Below are 18,286 nucleotides of genomic sequence, written 5' to 3' on the forward strand. Positions count from 1 at the left end.
TCATAATTTAAGAAATACAATAGACGTTCATTAGTTTCATTAAAATAAAGAAATAATCAAGCCATAGCCATTATGAATAACTGATTGCAAACAACAGTGCATAATGTTTTTATAAAAAGAAAAAATATTGACATTTTTAAATAATGTAAACAAAATATTAGCAACGCATTACATAATTATTATATTTTATGAAAAACAACCAATCTTGATGTTCAAAAAAACACAAATCATTGATTGCTCATGAATTCCTTTTAGTTTTGAATAAAACAATAATTGCATTCTTACTCAATACAAACACAAGTGTAAGCATCTGTATCCTTATCGTGCTTACAGTATTCAAATTTTATAAAAATAATTACTGATCCAGAGGCATTTAAAACTACAGGTGCCGTGATTGTTATCAAAAGAAAAAAATATGAGCATCTTTTCTCTAATATTCAGAAAAACAACCCATGTTACTGTACAAACAGTACTAAAATGCAATGGAAATAAAGAAATAATTGCAATCTTATTCGACACACATAAGTTAAAGAATCTTTATTCTTCAAATATCCACATTTTATCAAAATAACTCATCAAAAGCGTATACAATGACCATTTGCCTTTAAAAGTGCATTGATTTTGACAAGAAAGAAGAAATATTGGTATTTTTAAGCAATGCAAACACAATTTCACTAACTTATCTGTCATATTCATCATAATTTAGGAAAAACAAAAGTGGTTCATGATTTTGGTTCTTAAAATGGCAAAATATCTTCGTAATTTTGCCATTTATAAAAAAAAAAAAAAAGTTAATGCATCTTTATTCTTCGTGTATCCACACATCATAAAAGTTACTCATCAAAAGGCGGTTGAAATGTTGATTTGCGAATAAAAGTGCATTTATTTTCATGAAAAAAGAAGAAATATGGGTAAGTTTAAACAATACAAACACAATTTTATTAAATTATCCGTTATAATCATCATAATTTACGAAACACAACCTATCTTGATGTTCAAAAAGTACTAAAAACAAAACTTTAGGCAACTGTATCCTTATAGTATTCAAATCTTTTAAAAAATAATTAATTATCCAGAAGCATTATGAATATCTGATTGCAAACAACAGTGCATGATTGTTTTATAAAAAAAAGAAACATTGACATGTTTAAACAATGCGAACAAAATGTGTGTATCTTTTTTCTGATATTCATCATATTTTACGAAAAACCGTCTAACCTGATGTACAAAAAGTACTAAAAAACAATGGCAGTTCATGTTTTCATAAGAATACAAAAATTGTTGCACTCTTATTTAACATCAACATAAGTGTAAGTATCTATACCCTTAGCCTAATCACAATTTATATAAAAAAAAAGCAACTCATCTAGAGGCATTTGAAATGACTGACTGAATATAAAAGTTCATTTATTTTCATATAAAATACGAAATATGTCAATTTTTAAACAATTCAAACAAAATGTTACTAACTTATCATTTACATTTATCATATTTTAGGACAAAGAACCCATCCTGTTGTACACAAGTACTGATAACAATGGCAGATTTATATTAAAATAAAGATAAAAATGGACTCTTACAAACAAGGCTATAATTATCTTTACTGTTTTTTCAGTTACATTTTGTGAAAACTAATTCAACTAGTGGCATTAAAATGCATGACTGCTAAATAGAGTACTAATTTCAAATGATATCATTTATCTCTTTTAAGTGGTATAAAAACAACCTGAGCATGCTATTATTCTGCTATAATGTAATTTATTTCGCAGAAAATTAAAAGAAACAATAATGAAGAAATCAGATATCGCATTAACAGTTATTTATATATTTTTGTCTTATGTTATTGCGACAAGTTGGATACACATTTTCAGGTAGTAGTGTTTTCTAAGAGGTCCGTAGATTCTGCGGAGTTCGTTTCACATAAGAAGTTAAATGAGATAGGTATTCGCCGATCCGTGCATACGATTAATTGACTTATCGATCGATGACGGTTGTCACGATAACTGCCAGATAAAATCTGTGAGATGAGTCAAATACGCTTCATTGTATCGATCAACGATCAGTCATTGATAAGTCAAGTTCGCGTCACCGATTGTTCACCGAATATCAAGTTTACGTCAAACAGTAACACCTAAGGTTCCAAGTATAGTATACATTATTTAGATGTTTTCATCAAATAACATTAGTTACATTTTCATACAGAGATCAAATAAATTTCCTCGTTTTTTCTCAACCATTCAAGTTTGAAGTTTAATTTCATTTCCATTCACACATTGGAATGTATTTCTGCTCAGATTATGATACAAAACTGTAAGCAGGTAATTAAATTTATCACAAATATGACAAATGAAAGTTCATATCCGGGATAATTCCACAGACAAAAACACAAAAAATGTGAAACATTACAGCTCACCATATGGTTTTGAGCAAAAACCTATACGTTATGAAAATATTCAGTGGAGATACAAGGATTATAATTTGGTACACCAGACGCAATCTTTGTTTACATTATGCTCCTAGTTGGAGTTCCATTCAAATACAAAATTGAAGAGCATTTTAAAGCAAATATTACAAAAAAATGAGACCTACAGTTAGATGCAGACCAAGCATAACATAAAGTAAACGCACGTTAACGCCGCGTGCACATATTTCATTTGTTAACTCCAATTTTCGCGTTTACCAGTAAACGCGCGTTTACTACAATTGCGTTAACGCGGTCAAAATGGAAATTTCTTATGTCTACTCGAGTAAATGTGCGCTTACTCTGTGTCCGTTTAGTCAGTAGTAAACGCGCGTTTTCTACAGATTTTACATCTTTATCTGTACGTGCACTTAGAAAACACGCGTTTACTATTCCCGTTACCTATTTGTAGAAATTATAAATATACTTTTTTTTTGGCTTATTGGAATATTCATATATTGTAAATGATAGATATATAAAATATCGTTAAAAAATATTTTCAGAAATTATTGGATAAGTACATTCTGCAAAACTTGAAAAAAAAAGAAAGTTTTATATGTTAACAACAATATTCATTACAGTAGATTTAACTAGGCAATATTTCAAGACTTGAAATAAAACAGACGACATAATTGATCTATGAAACTTTGCTTTCAGACAATACACTTATTTCAAAATATTTGCCGTAGTTCATGGTTTACTGAATTTAAGAATGATTCATTTGATCGACATTTATATATACGATGTATAATGTCAATTTTATTACACCTGTTTATCCCTGCAGACATAAAGAATTGTTTTTATATAAAAAAATTGTTGAAATGATTCCTTCCCTTTTATGTCACACAATCCATCCAATGATATACAAAGAGAATTCATCCCACCAGTACAATTATATAAAAAGACATTTTTTTTATTTTTTATCGGTATACATATAATTAACCGTAGACTTAAAGAGCTTTCAATTTGTGTTAAAATGTCCCTCATTAGGTACCAAAAGAACAGAATGTTAATGCTGTAACATAATATTTTTCCAAGGTTATATAACTGACACCTTATATTGATGCAACAATAAATCCAATTTAATTTTTTTCATTTTTATGTCTAACAATCCATTCTGAGGTAAAAAAAAAAAAGGTCTCAAATATGAGGCCACTACAAGAAAATTAATAAAAATAAGAAATGTCACTTTTCATTGTTATTGACATAAATATTAGTAACTGTAGACTTATAGAGCTCTCAATTTGTGTAAAATATTCATCCTGAGGGACAAACAGAACAGAATTCTGATGCCGTTGTATAATATTCTAACAAAATGGAAAATATTAGCACTTTTTTTTATGCGACAACACTTTATGCAATTATACACTTAAATTTCTTCACTTTTATGACTAACAATGCATTCTGAGGTATAAAAAAGTACTCAATTATCAGGCCAGTACTAGAATATTAATAAAAAAAGAAATATTGTCACTTTTTATTGTTATCGACATAAATGTTAGTAACCATAGACTCATAGAGCTCTCAATTTGTGTAAAACTTTTCATCCTTAGGGACAAAAAGAACAGAATTTTAATGTTGTTATATAATATTCTAACAAAATGGTAAATATTGGCACCTTTTTTTTTTGATGCGACAAACACATTTTCAATTTTAAACTTGGATTTGTTCACTTTTATGTTTAACAATCAATTCTGAGGTATATAATGTACTGAACTCTCAGTCCAGTACTAGAATATTAATATAAAAAAAAAAGAAATATTAACACTTTTTATTGTTATCGACATAAATATTAGTAAATGTAGACTTATAGAGCTCTCAATTTGCGCAAAACTATTCATCCTAAGGGACAAAAAGAACAGAACTTAAATGGTGTTGTTTAATATTCAGACAAAATGGAAAATATTAGCACTTTTTTTTATGCAACAACAAATTTTGCAATTATAAACTTAAATATTTTCGCTTTTATATCTAACAATCCATCCTGAGGTACAAAAAGTACTCAATTATCAGGCCAGTACAAGAATATTAATTAAAAAAAAAAAGAAATATTGCCACATTTTATTGTTATCGCTGTTCTGATGTTCTGATGTTCTGAAGTTTTGAAATTTTGAAATTAAATTTCATCACTTTTATGTCTAATTATCCATTCTGAGGTATAAAAAGTACTCAATTATCAGGCTTATTATATTTCAAATTTGAGATGAATCCTTTGAGAAATAGGAAAGTTATAAACATTTTCATTTTGTCCTGTCATTTTTAACGTTTCTCAGGTCACGTTTTCGCAAGTTTTTTAAATATTTTTCTTTTTTTTTTTCTTTTATTTAAATATCAAATGATGAAATCTTATTATATTCAAATTTGAGATGAAACCTATTATAAATAAAAGTTATTAGCATTTTCATATTGGTCCTGTCACTGTCCTGTCATTGGTCCAGTCATAAGTGTAACCCACCATGCAGTAGTAAACGTGCGTTAACTTTTTACAAAAAATAGAAGATGCGCATTTTTTACGTTACGCGAAAGTAATCGCGGAAATAAACGCCCGTTTTCTATGAACAACGTTAGAAGACGCGTATTTTTCGCATTAACGCGGAGGTAAACGCGAAAGTTAACGCCCGTTTGCTTTTAGTGTCTACTATAATTTTTGAGTTAACGCAGAGTTAACGCGGCGTTACATAAAGTGATCGCGAGTAAACGCCACGTTAACTTTTTCCGTGCGTCTACATGTAATACTTGGTCTGCACCCAACTGTATACGGCCAAGGTCATCTATGCCTTGAAGTAAAAAGTCTTTAGAGCTTTGAATACACTTTGTAAATAGTTAATTTATAAAATGACTGTATCAATAATATTTCAAAACAAAACAAAAGTGCTGTCTTTTGGACTGGTGATACTTTAAGGAACGAAATATCCACCAAAGTCGAATAAAACAAGTTATTGTAAAAACATCAGGACACCAGTATTATAATTAGGTAAAGCAGGCACGCGTTCTGTTTACAAAATACAAATCGACTATTAAGTGTGAAAATGGCATTACCTGTCTGTGAAAAGCATGATCCTATACTGTGCATAACTATAGATTTCGATCAGATATATGACCATACGTGTTATGGATAACAATACCTATATAAACAACAAGGTGTGGTATGATTACCAAACAGACAACAATCCACTAGTGATGAAATGAAGAGGATGTTTAGTTACGTATTAAATGTTTGAAACAAAATGAATGTTATTCATTCAAAAGGTAAATGTTGACCTTTAAGATTAATTTTATTCAGGAAAATCATACGTTTACATGGATCGTTTGTCTATTTATGAGCATTATATACGACATAACTATATTAACTATAACTATAGTAAGGACATTGTCTTCTATTTATCATCATTTGAATGGTTATTTATAAATGCGAGGGCAAACTCTCAGTAAGGCATCCACATTTTCAAAAGAAGACCAAAGCTGAAATGCGGTAACGGTGTGATTATCTACGGGTTGACTCTGTATGGACACTAAGGCCCTGATTCTAGACAAAAAAAAAATAGTTTCATTCTTAAAAAAACGTTGGTGTAGTGTTTACGTCGTTCGAATACAATGTTGTTGGTTGCTTTGCTGGCCAGCATGAACACAAAACGCTTTCCGAATACGTGTGGTTATTTCAAATGCATCTTTTATCTTGTAGAAATAAACTTTGAAAACGATGATACCAATTAATTCAACCTGACAAAAGTGCATAAGCTGTATGTGTTTAGGACAAGAAATGGTTGATCAGAAAATATTCAAGTTATAATTTAGGATATATTTGAAAAATTAGTTACAAAAATCAAAACTCTTTAAAAAACCTATTCATTATTTACGTGGACACATTTATCTGAATGTTCACCTGTATTTGATTTGACATTTGATAGAAACGTTTTGAAATAATCTTAAAAGTATAAAAAAAAAACCTGTTTGAATAGCGATACGATCTCAATATTACCTTCTCCTTTTAAAAGTATTTATTTGATCAAAATATCGTATCAATACACATATGATATGAGGCATTCGTTCTGCCTGACATTTTACATTAACTGAATCGAAAGGGTTGTTACTTATGGCGTATTTATTATATTACGAATGACAATATCTCTATGATTCTCATATACGAATAGGTTGTATGTTTACTTCTATGTAATTGCTCTATCTATCTACTGATAAGTTTTTTATTTTCCTAATTTTAATAAAAATACAAAATTTACTGTAAACTTATCAATTTGGTACAAAACACTTACAATGGGCTGAAAAATAAAAATAAAAATACAAGTTTAAATATATATATATATAAAAAAACAACACTTCATCAATTTAAAAAAATATTGTTTTGAAGTGTTTATGGCTTTAAAGTTGAAACTGCATTTTCTTAGACGTGATAGCTAATAAAGAGAAATAAATATATTCAAATTTTGTTAAAAAAGACAATAACATATCGTTTATTTTCATTATTGTATAATCAAACTTTGGGGAAATAAAGGTGCAATACCACCAAATCATAGTACGTCACCCCGTGCATACGAAAAAGGGTCAAACAAAAAAATATACCCTTGACGTTGATAGTTGTAGGAAATTAATCCTACATTTCATAGCAGTGAAAACATTCTGAGTCATCAACATATATCTTTGGTGTTTCAAAGCACCATTCTTTTTTTATTTGGTGTTTCTATAAAATATTTTGGAAACTTGAGGTAGCATGGTTACTAAAGCTTGTAAACAGGAAAGAAAGGGTGGACATTTGTTTGGTTAACTTACAGTGATGGTTATTATTTTATATGCAATGAAAAGTTATGTGAAATTTTGTCTGTAGTACTGGACAGGATAAAACTTTACTCATGCCTAGTATTTCTTTATTTGAAACAAAGATAAATTCTGCACAATGTTTTGAAAAGTGCAAATTTAACAAAGACTAATAGAGGAAAGTCAATGGTAGTATTACACCTAAAGACATCTAAGAATTAATATCACATTTGTTTACATATGATTTATGAAGCCCAATGTATAAAAAAAAAAACAACATTGAAATATTTCAGAAGTTACAAGGAAAACATACAATACAGCAAACACAATCATAATATAGAGATAAACTTTAGACTTTGTCAATTAAAATAACGCATCAATTGCTTATGTATCAGGCTTTCATTCTATATTGTGTACGCACGTACCACAGTATACTTATCTGTCTTGTAAATAACACTTACTGGCTGAACAATAACAGTAATACAAGTTTAATATCTGGAAAAATGTGTTAAGCTACTCACGATACAAAACATCATAATCTCAAAAACATCAATGCATACAATTTATAGAATATAGTAAACATATTGTTGTAAAAGAAGTGCAGATGTCTGTCCAGTTAAATTAATCATATCAACACAGACCTCAGAAAGGATAGTATGTGTTCAGGAACACTATAAGGTATGCTCGATTTTTACAGTTGTAAACTGATTTTAGAGAAATTAAGCCATTTAGAGTCGTCGTTACATTTGATTTGATGTGCTTGTTGGAGCTTACATAATTTAGTACTTCATGAACTAAATAATTACATTTGTTTAATAGTTGTTAGTCTTTGCTTGATACTTAGATATAGCAAATTGAATATTGATAAAACAGAGTAAATTTCGCTTTAGTAATATCCTCTTTCAAAATCACTCAGTGCTAACATCATCTAGATTGAAACATATTTAACTGATGCTCAAATTTCATTAATTCAATAAGGAGAGGCAAATTAAGCAAAACACAAAACTCGGTGATTCGCATGATCTCCAACAGGAGCTATTCGGCGTGCGTCAATGGGACAAATGATACCTGATATGTATGCATCACTTGCAATGCCAGTCCATATTTAGTCAAAACGTCACTATCGGGAATACGTCACAATCGGTAAATTTATAGATCAGACGACTGTTCGTTATATACAAAGCTCTAAGACAACCAAAATAGGTCGTTAGCTAGTTGAGAACCATCGAACAGATCAACCAATCCCTGATTGTAACTGTGCACTTCTGTAATGTCGAATCAGTATGTTAGTGCTGAGAAATTGAAAGTTGAAATCGTTTGTCATAGATTCTAGATTGTGTCAATTTTTAAAATAAAATCAAGATATAAAGCAGATCTGGTACTTTCGGTATATGAGGTGTAAGCACTCGCGGAAATGTGGGTTTTTGAATTACAAAACATCGTCCGATTGTGGAATCAAAGAACTTTGCAAGGTGTTTATTATCATTATCTTTGAGATGATTTTGAAAATAAAGTTATGCCTTATGTGCTAATAGTTGGATTAGACATACATAGCAGGAATTGCAAATCCTTCAATGTTCCCCTGTGTTATACAAAGACATGTGACATTGAAGTAAAACATCGGAATGACAGTTGATATATCATTTTCCTAAGTTTTGTGCTCGAGCACCCTTTGATAAACAAACAAGGAGATGTAATATGATTGCCAATTAAACAAAACAACTATTCAAATGACGTGGATAAAAATTATAGGTCGCTGTACGTCCTTTAACAATGAGAAAACCTATTCCCCATAGCAACTTATACAATGAATATTCAACTTGTAAAACCAGGTTTTTATGTAAGCAACACATCTCATATTTTTACTTTTTTCACGAACTGTATGATTGCTTCATTAGATATGTTTTTTTTTTCTTCATATACAAATTAAGGATTGTTCTGTTATTAAATGATACCAGCTGAGAGATTAAAAACAAAAAGTTAGTTAAAACGCTTTTTGACAATTAAAGTTTTTGCAAACAAATGCTAAAATTATTTAGAAACAAAAGCGGACAACTTAACTTTGAACTCATGATCCATCCCGAATAAAATAAAATAAAACAACGTTACATTAAACTTGGACTTCATTAGTGTAATTATTTCCCTGGATTGTTTCTTTTCTGTAGAATTCAAATACTAATACAGGTTAAGAGTTGGTTGACCGTTATGGAATAACCGTTTCACAGATGATATCGGATATGTTCCTGATGTCGTAACTACAATACCCTTTCCTTTTAACGAATGTGACCTACCGAATTAGACTATTTACCGGATTTGTAATAACATAAGCAACACGACTAGTGCCACATGTGGAGAAGGATCTCCTTACCCTTCCGGAGCACCTGAGATCACCCCCAGTTTTTTGGTGGGGTTCGTGTTGCTTAGTCTTTAGTTTTCTATGTTGTGTCATCTGTACTATTATTTGTCTGTTTGTCTTTTTATTTTTGGCCATGGCGATGTCAGTTTGTTTTCGATCTATGCGTTTGACTGTCCCTCTGGTATCTTTCGTCCCTCTTTTAAGAGGAAACATTTGAAAGATATGCATGTACTAATGCATTTGTCAAGACAGATGATAATATTCAATATTGAAAATGTTTCAAACAAAACAACAATGCGTTTTGTTTAAAATTTCATGTAAAGTATTTCCTAATGTATTGCAGACAGGTTGACGACAGAATGAAAAACAACATCGGTCAGACAGTGAATTTATATTTGAGTAGAACAGTACTATTTCTATATTCAAAGTAATTATATCAAGTTGACTGTAGTAAAGTCAAATTGTAATACATACTATATGCGGTTAATATCGACTTGTTCTGATGGGACCCTTTTTTTCTTGTTCAATACCAGTATACTAGATGTAAATTGTTCATTTTTTAAAAGACATGTTCAACAAGATACAAGGGGGCAATGGAAAATCTTTAGTCCAACAAAAACATACAACACCATGGCAAATAAATAAACGACAAAAGGACAAACATTAATAACAAAACAATACAAAGAAAACTAAGACCTAGTAACCGTCGTGTTGCTCAGAGAAAATCCATTGTAATCTGTCTGTTAAAATAGGAAAGATTGTTGTTGTGACAATTGGAACATATCCGTAGTTATATGGATTACAAATACTTGAAATGTGTCAACCAAACTTTGTGCCCGTCCGAAAAGCCATTTAAGGGAAGTCACCAACATTATCATATGTACTTAATGTCATCTGTGCTATCATTAACCCGTTATCATGAAAATCATGATTAAGTTATTAGTTGCCTGGTAGAAATTAGAAAATAAAGGAGATGAAAAGAAACAAACCTAGTCAAACGCCTCAAAAAACTAAATGGAATGACCGGTAGAAATCGTAAGCATGGTAATATTTAACTATATTCAGCTGATATCATAAAGCTCGTTTTTTTAATATTGAGGTATTAGCACATATGTAATGGTCAGAGTTAAACATGCTATCTATTTTTACAAAGTGTTTATTATCCGAACGATTGTTTAACATATATTTTAAAAACTAATTTGTAGTAAATGACTGTTTTGAATGTTCGTCACTTGCAATTGAGGTCGATAATACTCACCTGTTAGTTCTCTCTTCCTTTCTGAAAGATAAAACAGAACAATGCTGTCAGTTACACATGCATACGTGACCACATATGTAATCACATCACGAGGCTTTCTTAGTTTTTAAATATCTGAAACATAACCGTCGTAAAATTGGAAATGTGTCAAAGAATACTGTTAATATATGATAATTATATGAACGCTTTTCTTTCATTATTAGACAGAGGACTGTGGTCAGTTTTCAATGAAATCTAACTACCATGTATTACCAACATATGAGTACATTATTTTTATGACCCCATTAACATTTCTTCAGAACATCATTTATTTCCTTTTAAATTATTTTGGGAAACTCTGTATTTAAGAAACTATTATACGTGCCATTCATATCACTGTAGTCATATTGTACTCGTTACCTGCAAATACAGGTGTGACATTAAATTAAGATATCAGAGTATTTACAAGTGTTCATGTTGACTTCTACTAAAAAAACTGCTCTAGATCACTCTTTCTGTTTTATGTCATGAATAGTCTTATTAAAGATTGCAAGCATATTTGTGGTATTAACCAAGTCCAAATGACAGAAGTTTGTATAATTCGGAGAAAAAAAAACAGATATTCTGCACTGCATTGACACTTTTACATTAAGAACCTGTATTTTTTTTCAAAAATAGGATACGCCATATGATATAAATATATATCCTTACCTCATGTCTATAGAAGAAATATATAGAAACTTACCCACAATGTCGACATCTGTACAGGTATCTTCCTTGCTCTTTGGGTTTCATATCGTGTTCGTACTCACTGTAATGACCAACACATTTGATTAAATAAATACAAACTGTTTTTGATGATATCAACATTGAACTTTTATTATAATACGTAGTGTTAAGGTTAGGGTTAGGGTTAGGGTTAAGGTTATAATTCCCTAACTGGTAAAAAAATAAACAGTTTTTTCTCAATACACAAACAACATTTAAATATACTTGAGGCAATTACCAAACACGTTATTCTCGAGGTAAATAAAACATATTTTATAATATACCTAAACCCAGACACAGATACAGACTTTGCATCAGGAAGATATATATCTTAAATGAAGACAGATATCATATGGTGTCACATGTGGAGCAGAAACTGTTTACCCTTTCATAGCACAAAAGTTCACCATCGGTTTTTGGTAGGGTTTGCTGTCCTTTTTGTATCTGCCGTCTCTTTTTCCAAACCTTATGACATCAGCAAAACAGAATCCGTGTTCACACGAACTGATTTATCGACGTGCAGGTAGCAATGAATTTACGACATTAATATCTATATTCCAAATACTTATACAAATATTTCTTGTGTGTATATACGTTTTCTTTCTTTTCTAAGTCTTTCTTAAAAGAAACAAAAAAAAGCAAACAAACAAAAAAAAACCAAAAAATAAACCTTATGAATATTGACACATTACTAGAACTTGACGCTGTGTTTTGGTTTAACATTACGTAGAAGAGTTTTCTGCGCATTTGAATTTTCACTTGATACAGCTAAAGCCGGTTATTCCAAACACACCAAAATATTTGGTAACATTTTGATTCAATGATAATATACAAACTTCCTTTGCTATGTATGAATGTGACTACTGCAGTTGTTGACACCGTCATCAAAAGTCTATTTTAAATAATCTTGTGAATCGATAATATTTTCAAAAGAGGTGGAGGATACATAGAGGGACTTTCAAATTCATACGTTGAAGACATATTGGATAACGATATGGAATACAAGAAAAATTGACGAAATGACAAACAGCAGTTCAAAGAACACTATATAGAAAAAATAAGAACTGGAAAACATGATAATAGCGTTCGGAAAACTCTATGGTACCATCCTGCCTAAATAGTTGATGATTTTCTTGAATTACTTTTTCATTCAATATCATGATTATGCTATAACTTTAAAAGCGTCACAATCTCCATCTGAACAAGAAAAAACATTTTAAATAGAAATTTATATACGAAAATTAGGTACAACTTAATTTAACGATATTGAAAATAAACTCCATATGTTTGCATATAATTATAAGTTTTATTCAGTACAACGCAATCCTGCTCGAGTTAGTGTTAATGTCTGCAACACATCATAAATGTTTTTTTTTCTATGTCAAAGATATTTCGCTAAAAAAATGTTGATCTGTTGTTGTAAGTAAAAAAAAAAACAACCCACAAAACAACAAAACAAAACACATGTTAATTGGAAAAAATATATATATTCATAAAAACAAATCAACAAATACGTTCAAAGGAATCTCAAAAACAATTTAATGCAGATAGGTACAAACTTGGTAAATATTTCAACCATTAAATAGTTGCACTGGTATGTACAATATAAGGAGTTTCTTATTGACACCATATTTGTTGAATTTAGAGGTAGACTTTTTCAACAAATTGTCGGCATTCCTATGGGAACAAACTGTGCGCCTTTCCTTGCCGATCTCTTCTTAGTTTTATATGAGTTAGAGTTCCTTCAGAAACTTGTCAAAAACAAGTAGATCAAATAAGCCAGATCATGTAATTTCACATTCAGATATATTGATGATGTTCTTTTCATTAACAATCCAAACTTTTCTGATTGGGTTCCATTGATATATCCTCCTGAATTAGAAATTAAAGAAACAACAGACACGGTCATCTCACTACCAGAATCTATGACAAACGAGACGATTTTAATTTTGAAATTATCAATTTCCCCCCATCTTAATAGCAATATACCAACTTCACCTGCATATGGGATATACATTTCCAAACTCATTCGGTATTCAAGAGCTTGCAGCTGCTGCTCAGACTTTTTAAAACGTCACCAGTGTCTGAGCAAAAAGTTGATGGACCAGATGTCAAAGAATGTCTCGTCCTTTTTCTAAAAAGATTCATCGGAAGATACCAAGACCTTGTTGAAAAATATTCTGTATCAACTTCACAAATAACACACGATGATCTTGCAGTATAGATTCTAGGTACTGACGTTGTTTATCATCTTAATTACGTGTTATAGTGTTATTTTATTTGTCTTTGTAAACTATTTCTTTTACTGTTTTGTCTATTTTTGGTAATATCCCTTTGACGAGGCTCGATACTTATAAACCCCGTCATTGTGTTATTGTGCTATGGTAAATGTTTGTATTCTTGTCTTTCGTATTTGCGTATGTGCTTTGTCTATATGCCTTTTTGCTTTTCTTTGTTGACATCTTTGTTTGTTTTTATAATGATTAAGATTATAACACAATGTTGACTGCTGTACCCCTATTTTTGACATTTTACCTCTTACGTCTGTTTGTTTTGTTCACACATTATTGTCAATATACTAGAATTTATGCGACTGTCATACAAGTGAGTGGTTTAGCTAGCTATTACACCAGGTTTAATCCACCATTTTATTCATTTTAAAATGCCTGCACCAAGTCAGTAATATGACAGTTGTTATCCATTCGTTTCATGTGTTTGAGCTTTTGATTTTGCCATTTGATTAGGGACATTCCGTTTTGAATTTTCCTCGGAGTTCGGTATTGTTGTTATTTTACTTTATACGTTATCGGAACAATAGATAAACAGGCTTCATTCAAATAACATTTATAGAGATAATGTGTGATTCTAATAAATATTTGATACAGGGTTGTATTGTAATGAGCATAAATTTAACACACTACATTATACAAAGATATTGACATACCTCTTTGGTTTAACTTCTTTCGTCATGCGTCTGTTTTGTTGTGAACGCATTTCACTGTAAGAAAAAAAAAAACAATGAAGATTTGGACATATGTATTCTTTTATTCATGATAATAAAACAACACATTCTGACAATTTGGGAAAACCGATTGATATATACTGTTCCAGTATGAAAACAAGTATTCATAAAACTACTTCATAATGTTATGTAGTGTCTGTAGTGCATTGTCAATTCAATACAAAATCTGGAGTGCATTGTCAATTCAATATAAAATTTGGAGTGCATTATTCATGCAAATTCAAATCTTAAGTGCATTGTCATTTCAATATAACACCAGGAGTGCATTATTAGTTCAATTTATAAAATATGGAGTGCATTGCTAATGCAATAGAAAATTTATACATTTTGAAGTGTATTCTTAATTCAATATAAAATCTGGAGTGCATTGTTAATTCAATTTAAATTCTGGAGTGCATTGTCAATTCAATTTAAAATCTGGAGTGCATTGATAATTCAATTCATTATCTTAAGTGCATTGTTAATTGAGTATAAAATCTGGAGTTCATTGTTAAATTCAATAAAACATCTGGAGTGCATTGCAAGTGCAATATAAAATCTGCAGTACATTGTTAATTCAATTTGAAATCTGAAAGACATTGTTAATTCAATATAATTTCCGGAGTATATTGTTAATTCAATACATGGAAGTTGTTATTAACCACATATTTATTTACTGTTGCAATGTATTTTTGATCCATTATATAAATTACACTGTAATTGACCATTGAATTGTATATACTGCATACTAATTCAGATTTCATTACAGAAAACCAGTATGAATTTACAAAAAGAGAATTTTTGTTTTTGAAATATATGGACCGAATAAAAAAAAAACGTCTGAAAAAATACGCGTCACAGTAAATTAAAATTGCCATAATAAAGCATTTGTCACAACTGTACAAAAAAATGATCCAAGGCCTTTATCCATTTATTTACCTTATCTTGAATGTGCCAAAAAGCTGTTTGATGTCATTATTTGTTGCGGACCTAGCTGTAAAATCTACATTGGGGAACTCGAATATAGGCTCTATTGTCAGCTTCTCAATGTCATCCGCAAGTTTCTGTAGAGACTGTAACAATTTTTCATCGTTTCGTGTCTTGTCCAGTTCATATATCTTCTTGTCTAAGTCGCTTCCTGCCTTCAAATCAATTTTAGTATCTGCAATGATCTTTTTCAATTTATCCTTTTCCGTCCTGGATTGATCTCTGACCGATGCAATCATCTCTGCGATACATTTATCAATCATAGCCTTTATCTGTGTACCTTCTTCTGTAATAGCTTTAACTACTACTTCCACCTTTACATCAAATGTCTTTAGACCTTCTTCGAAATTTTTCATATTTTTGGTTGCCTCTTGTACCTTTCTACGCAGTTCTTTTTCATTCTTCGCTTTCAGATGTGCGATGCTGTCATAAAGCTTTGAGAAATCGTGCCATTTGTGACTTCCTGTCACACAACTGCTGCAAACTGCTACGTTACAGGTATTACATACAAAACTTACGTCTTCATGGTGGTCTTTACATTTTGATTTACCTTCCGGGATAACGTCCGAAGAACTGGTGATTTTTCGACATGTTCTGCCTTTTATGTAAGGTTTTACAGTTTTCACAAAAGTATTGTTCACACTCTAAGCAGTATTGTGATCCTGGAGCACTAACACAAATCTCGCATGTTTTAAAGGCTGCCTGTGCCATTTTGTCTCTTATCGTCTACACTGTACAATGCACAGGTAAGGTAAATAATCAATGATAACAACGTTCTACATTTAAATCAATAAAGGTTATATATGTGTGCTGTGTATTTAAATATAGAAATGGGAAACATAAAACTTAAGTTATAATTTGAATATATTATGAATATTTTACATATAAGACTTCATGTTATTGACTACTGTAGTATTGTCTAGTGTACGGTTTTATTGACTACTGTATTATTGGCAAGTGTTCGGTTTTATTGAATACTTTATTATTGGCTAGTATACGATTTTATTGATGATATTAGGTATTGACCTGGATTTTTGACTTGGTAATTATAATTTAAATAAACCAAACAAAGTACATGTATGATAATAGTGTTATAATAACTGGTGTATGTATAAATATACATATGATACTGTATAAGGAAACTGTATATTGTATTGTCAGTAAGATTTGACTATTTACCGGGTTTGTACTAACATGAGCAACACGACGGGTGCCACATGCGGAGCAGGATCTGCTTACCCTTCCGGTGCACCTGAGATCACCCCCAGTTTTTGGTGGGGTTCGTGTTGCGTAGTCTTTAGTTTTATATGTTATGTTTTGTGTACTATTGTTTGTCTGTTCTCTTTTTCTTTTTTAGCCATGGCGTTGTCATTTTATTTTCGATTTATGAGTGTGAATGTCCCTCTGGTATCTTTCGCCCCTCTTGTTTGTGATCATAAAAAGATAAAATCCATCAACACACTTTACATAGCACACGTTCTATTTGATACCCGAGTCCCAGTGTGTTCATTCTTGTATCTTTATCACTAATACACTTGTGGAATAGAATTAAGCCATTCTAGAATTAAATCGTTTGTGCTCAAACTATGTATCAATGGAAATGGATTTGCGGTAATATCACTGTGATATCAGCCGTTACTAAATATAAAACCACGAGAGAAAACTACAGGGTGTCTATGAGGGTCACACATACTTTTCATCACCAACACATATCATAATTTAAGATAAACATTTATTTATAGACGTTTATGATTACAGTTACACCACTAATTGATATCATATACATTTGGGTACATTACAATGTTTTCTGGCAAAATACGGGTGTGATATATCGAAACATTTATATGGAGATTTGGAATCCGTTAAGATATACAAATCCAAAATTGTTCTTCTATTCCAAACCCAGAAATTGTAAAAAAAACCAAAACAATACAGTATTAGATGCAGGCACAAACTTCTTGCGATATGAATATGAACCATGCTTGTATCAGGATGACACGTTGGAGTTACACATTACTATCTCACATGGTAACAATAAGCCAGAAGACACGTCATCCTACGCTAAACACATCACTTCAACATCGAGTCCACAAGTCATTACGTTTTGTCGCATGCGTTGTAGCAAGCACCAAGTACCAATTGTAAAGTCTTTCGTTTGTCCCAACCTTGGGAAAAAAACCACAACCTGTCACGCTTGTAGAGATCACGATTACAAGGGGCCATCGACAAGGCCTTACCCAGAAAGGTAGAACTAGGAGAGAAGTTAGAATTACCTCGGGTGTGTAGTGAAGGTACGAACTCCGTACAATGATCGTTTCCGTTCCGAAACTATTTTCCTTTACTCCATCAATCACTGCCACCGGCTTTCGAAATTCGTTCCAAAATTTGGAACGATTATCTACGCAAATGAATTTTCTCAGAACCATTAGTTACCGGCTTTAAAAACGTCAATTTTATCATGTCTTTCTAAAATGTTAACAACTCTTCCTAGATATAAAAAATGAGCATTAAATTTACGCACAACGACAGGACTTTTTTTATGTGTGTATCCTTATCTACGTTATCCTCCCCAACCCTTTCGAAAGTAAATATGGAGGGAAAAGTGAATGATTGTGAATCAGATATATAGATTTAATGTCTGTTAGGCCAAAGGAAACACAAGCCCAAACGCTGCAACATTTACTTTACCAGGAACAAATGATTTGA

At 31.0% G+C, this 18,286-nt stretch overlaps 1 protein-coding gene across 1 annotated transcript; it reads right to left on the reverse strand.

Annotated features, from left to right (window-relative positions):
* Positions 1 to 10,886: 10,886 nt before the first annotated feature.
* Positions 10,887 to 16,216, reverse strand: LOC127731610 (uncharacterized). Its single transcript, XM_052240394.1, has 4 exons — positions 15,533 to 16,216; positions 14,537 to 14,590; positions 11,570 to 11,635; positions 10,887 to 10,959 (listed from the first exon to the last, which is right to left on the reverse strand). Exons 1-4 carry the CDS (start codon positions 15,934 to 15,936, stop codon positions 10,932 to 10,934), a joined length of 552 nt encoding a protein of 183 aa, XP_052096354.1. The 5' UTR covers positions 15,937 to 16,216; the 3' UTR covers positions 10,887 to 10,931.
* Between the last annotated feature and the right edge of the window lie 2,070 nt (positions 16,217 to 18,286).

Source organism: Mytilus californianus, unplaced genomic scaffold, assembly GCF_021869535.1.
Source record: "Mytilus californianus isolate M0D057914Y unplaced genomic scaffold, xbMytCali1.0.p SCAF_20, whole genome shotgun sequence".
NCBI lineage: Eukaryota > Metazoa > Mollusca > Bivalvia > Mytilida > Mytilidae > Mytilus > Mytilus californianus.

What these genes read in the sequence shown, in the direction of transcription:
- LOC127731610 (XM_052240394.1), bottom strand. Translation starts at nt 15,936, where the DNA reads ATGAAAAATTTCGAAGAAGGTCTAAAGACATTTGATGTAAAGGTGGAA. An exon ending in TTTGGCACATTCAAGATAAG is followed by an intron (nt 14,591 to 15,532) that starts GTAAATAAATGG and finishes TTTTTCTTACAG; the next exon opens with TGAAATGCGTTCACAACAAA. An exon ending in TACAGATGTCGACATTGTGG is followed by an intron (nt 10,960 to 11,569) that starts GTAAGTTTCTAT and finishes GTTATGTTTCAG; the next exon opens with ATATTTAAAAACTAAGAAAG.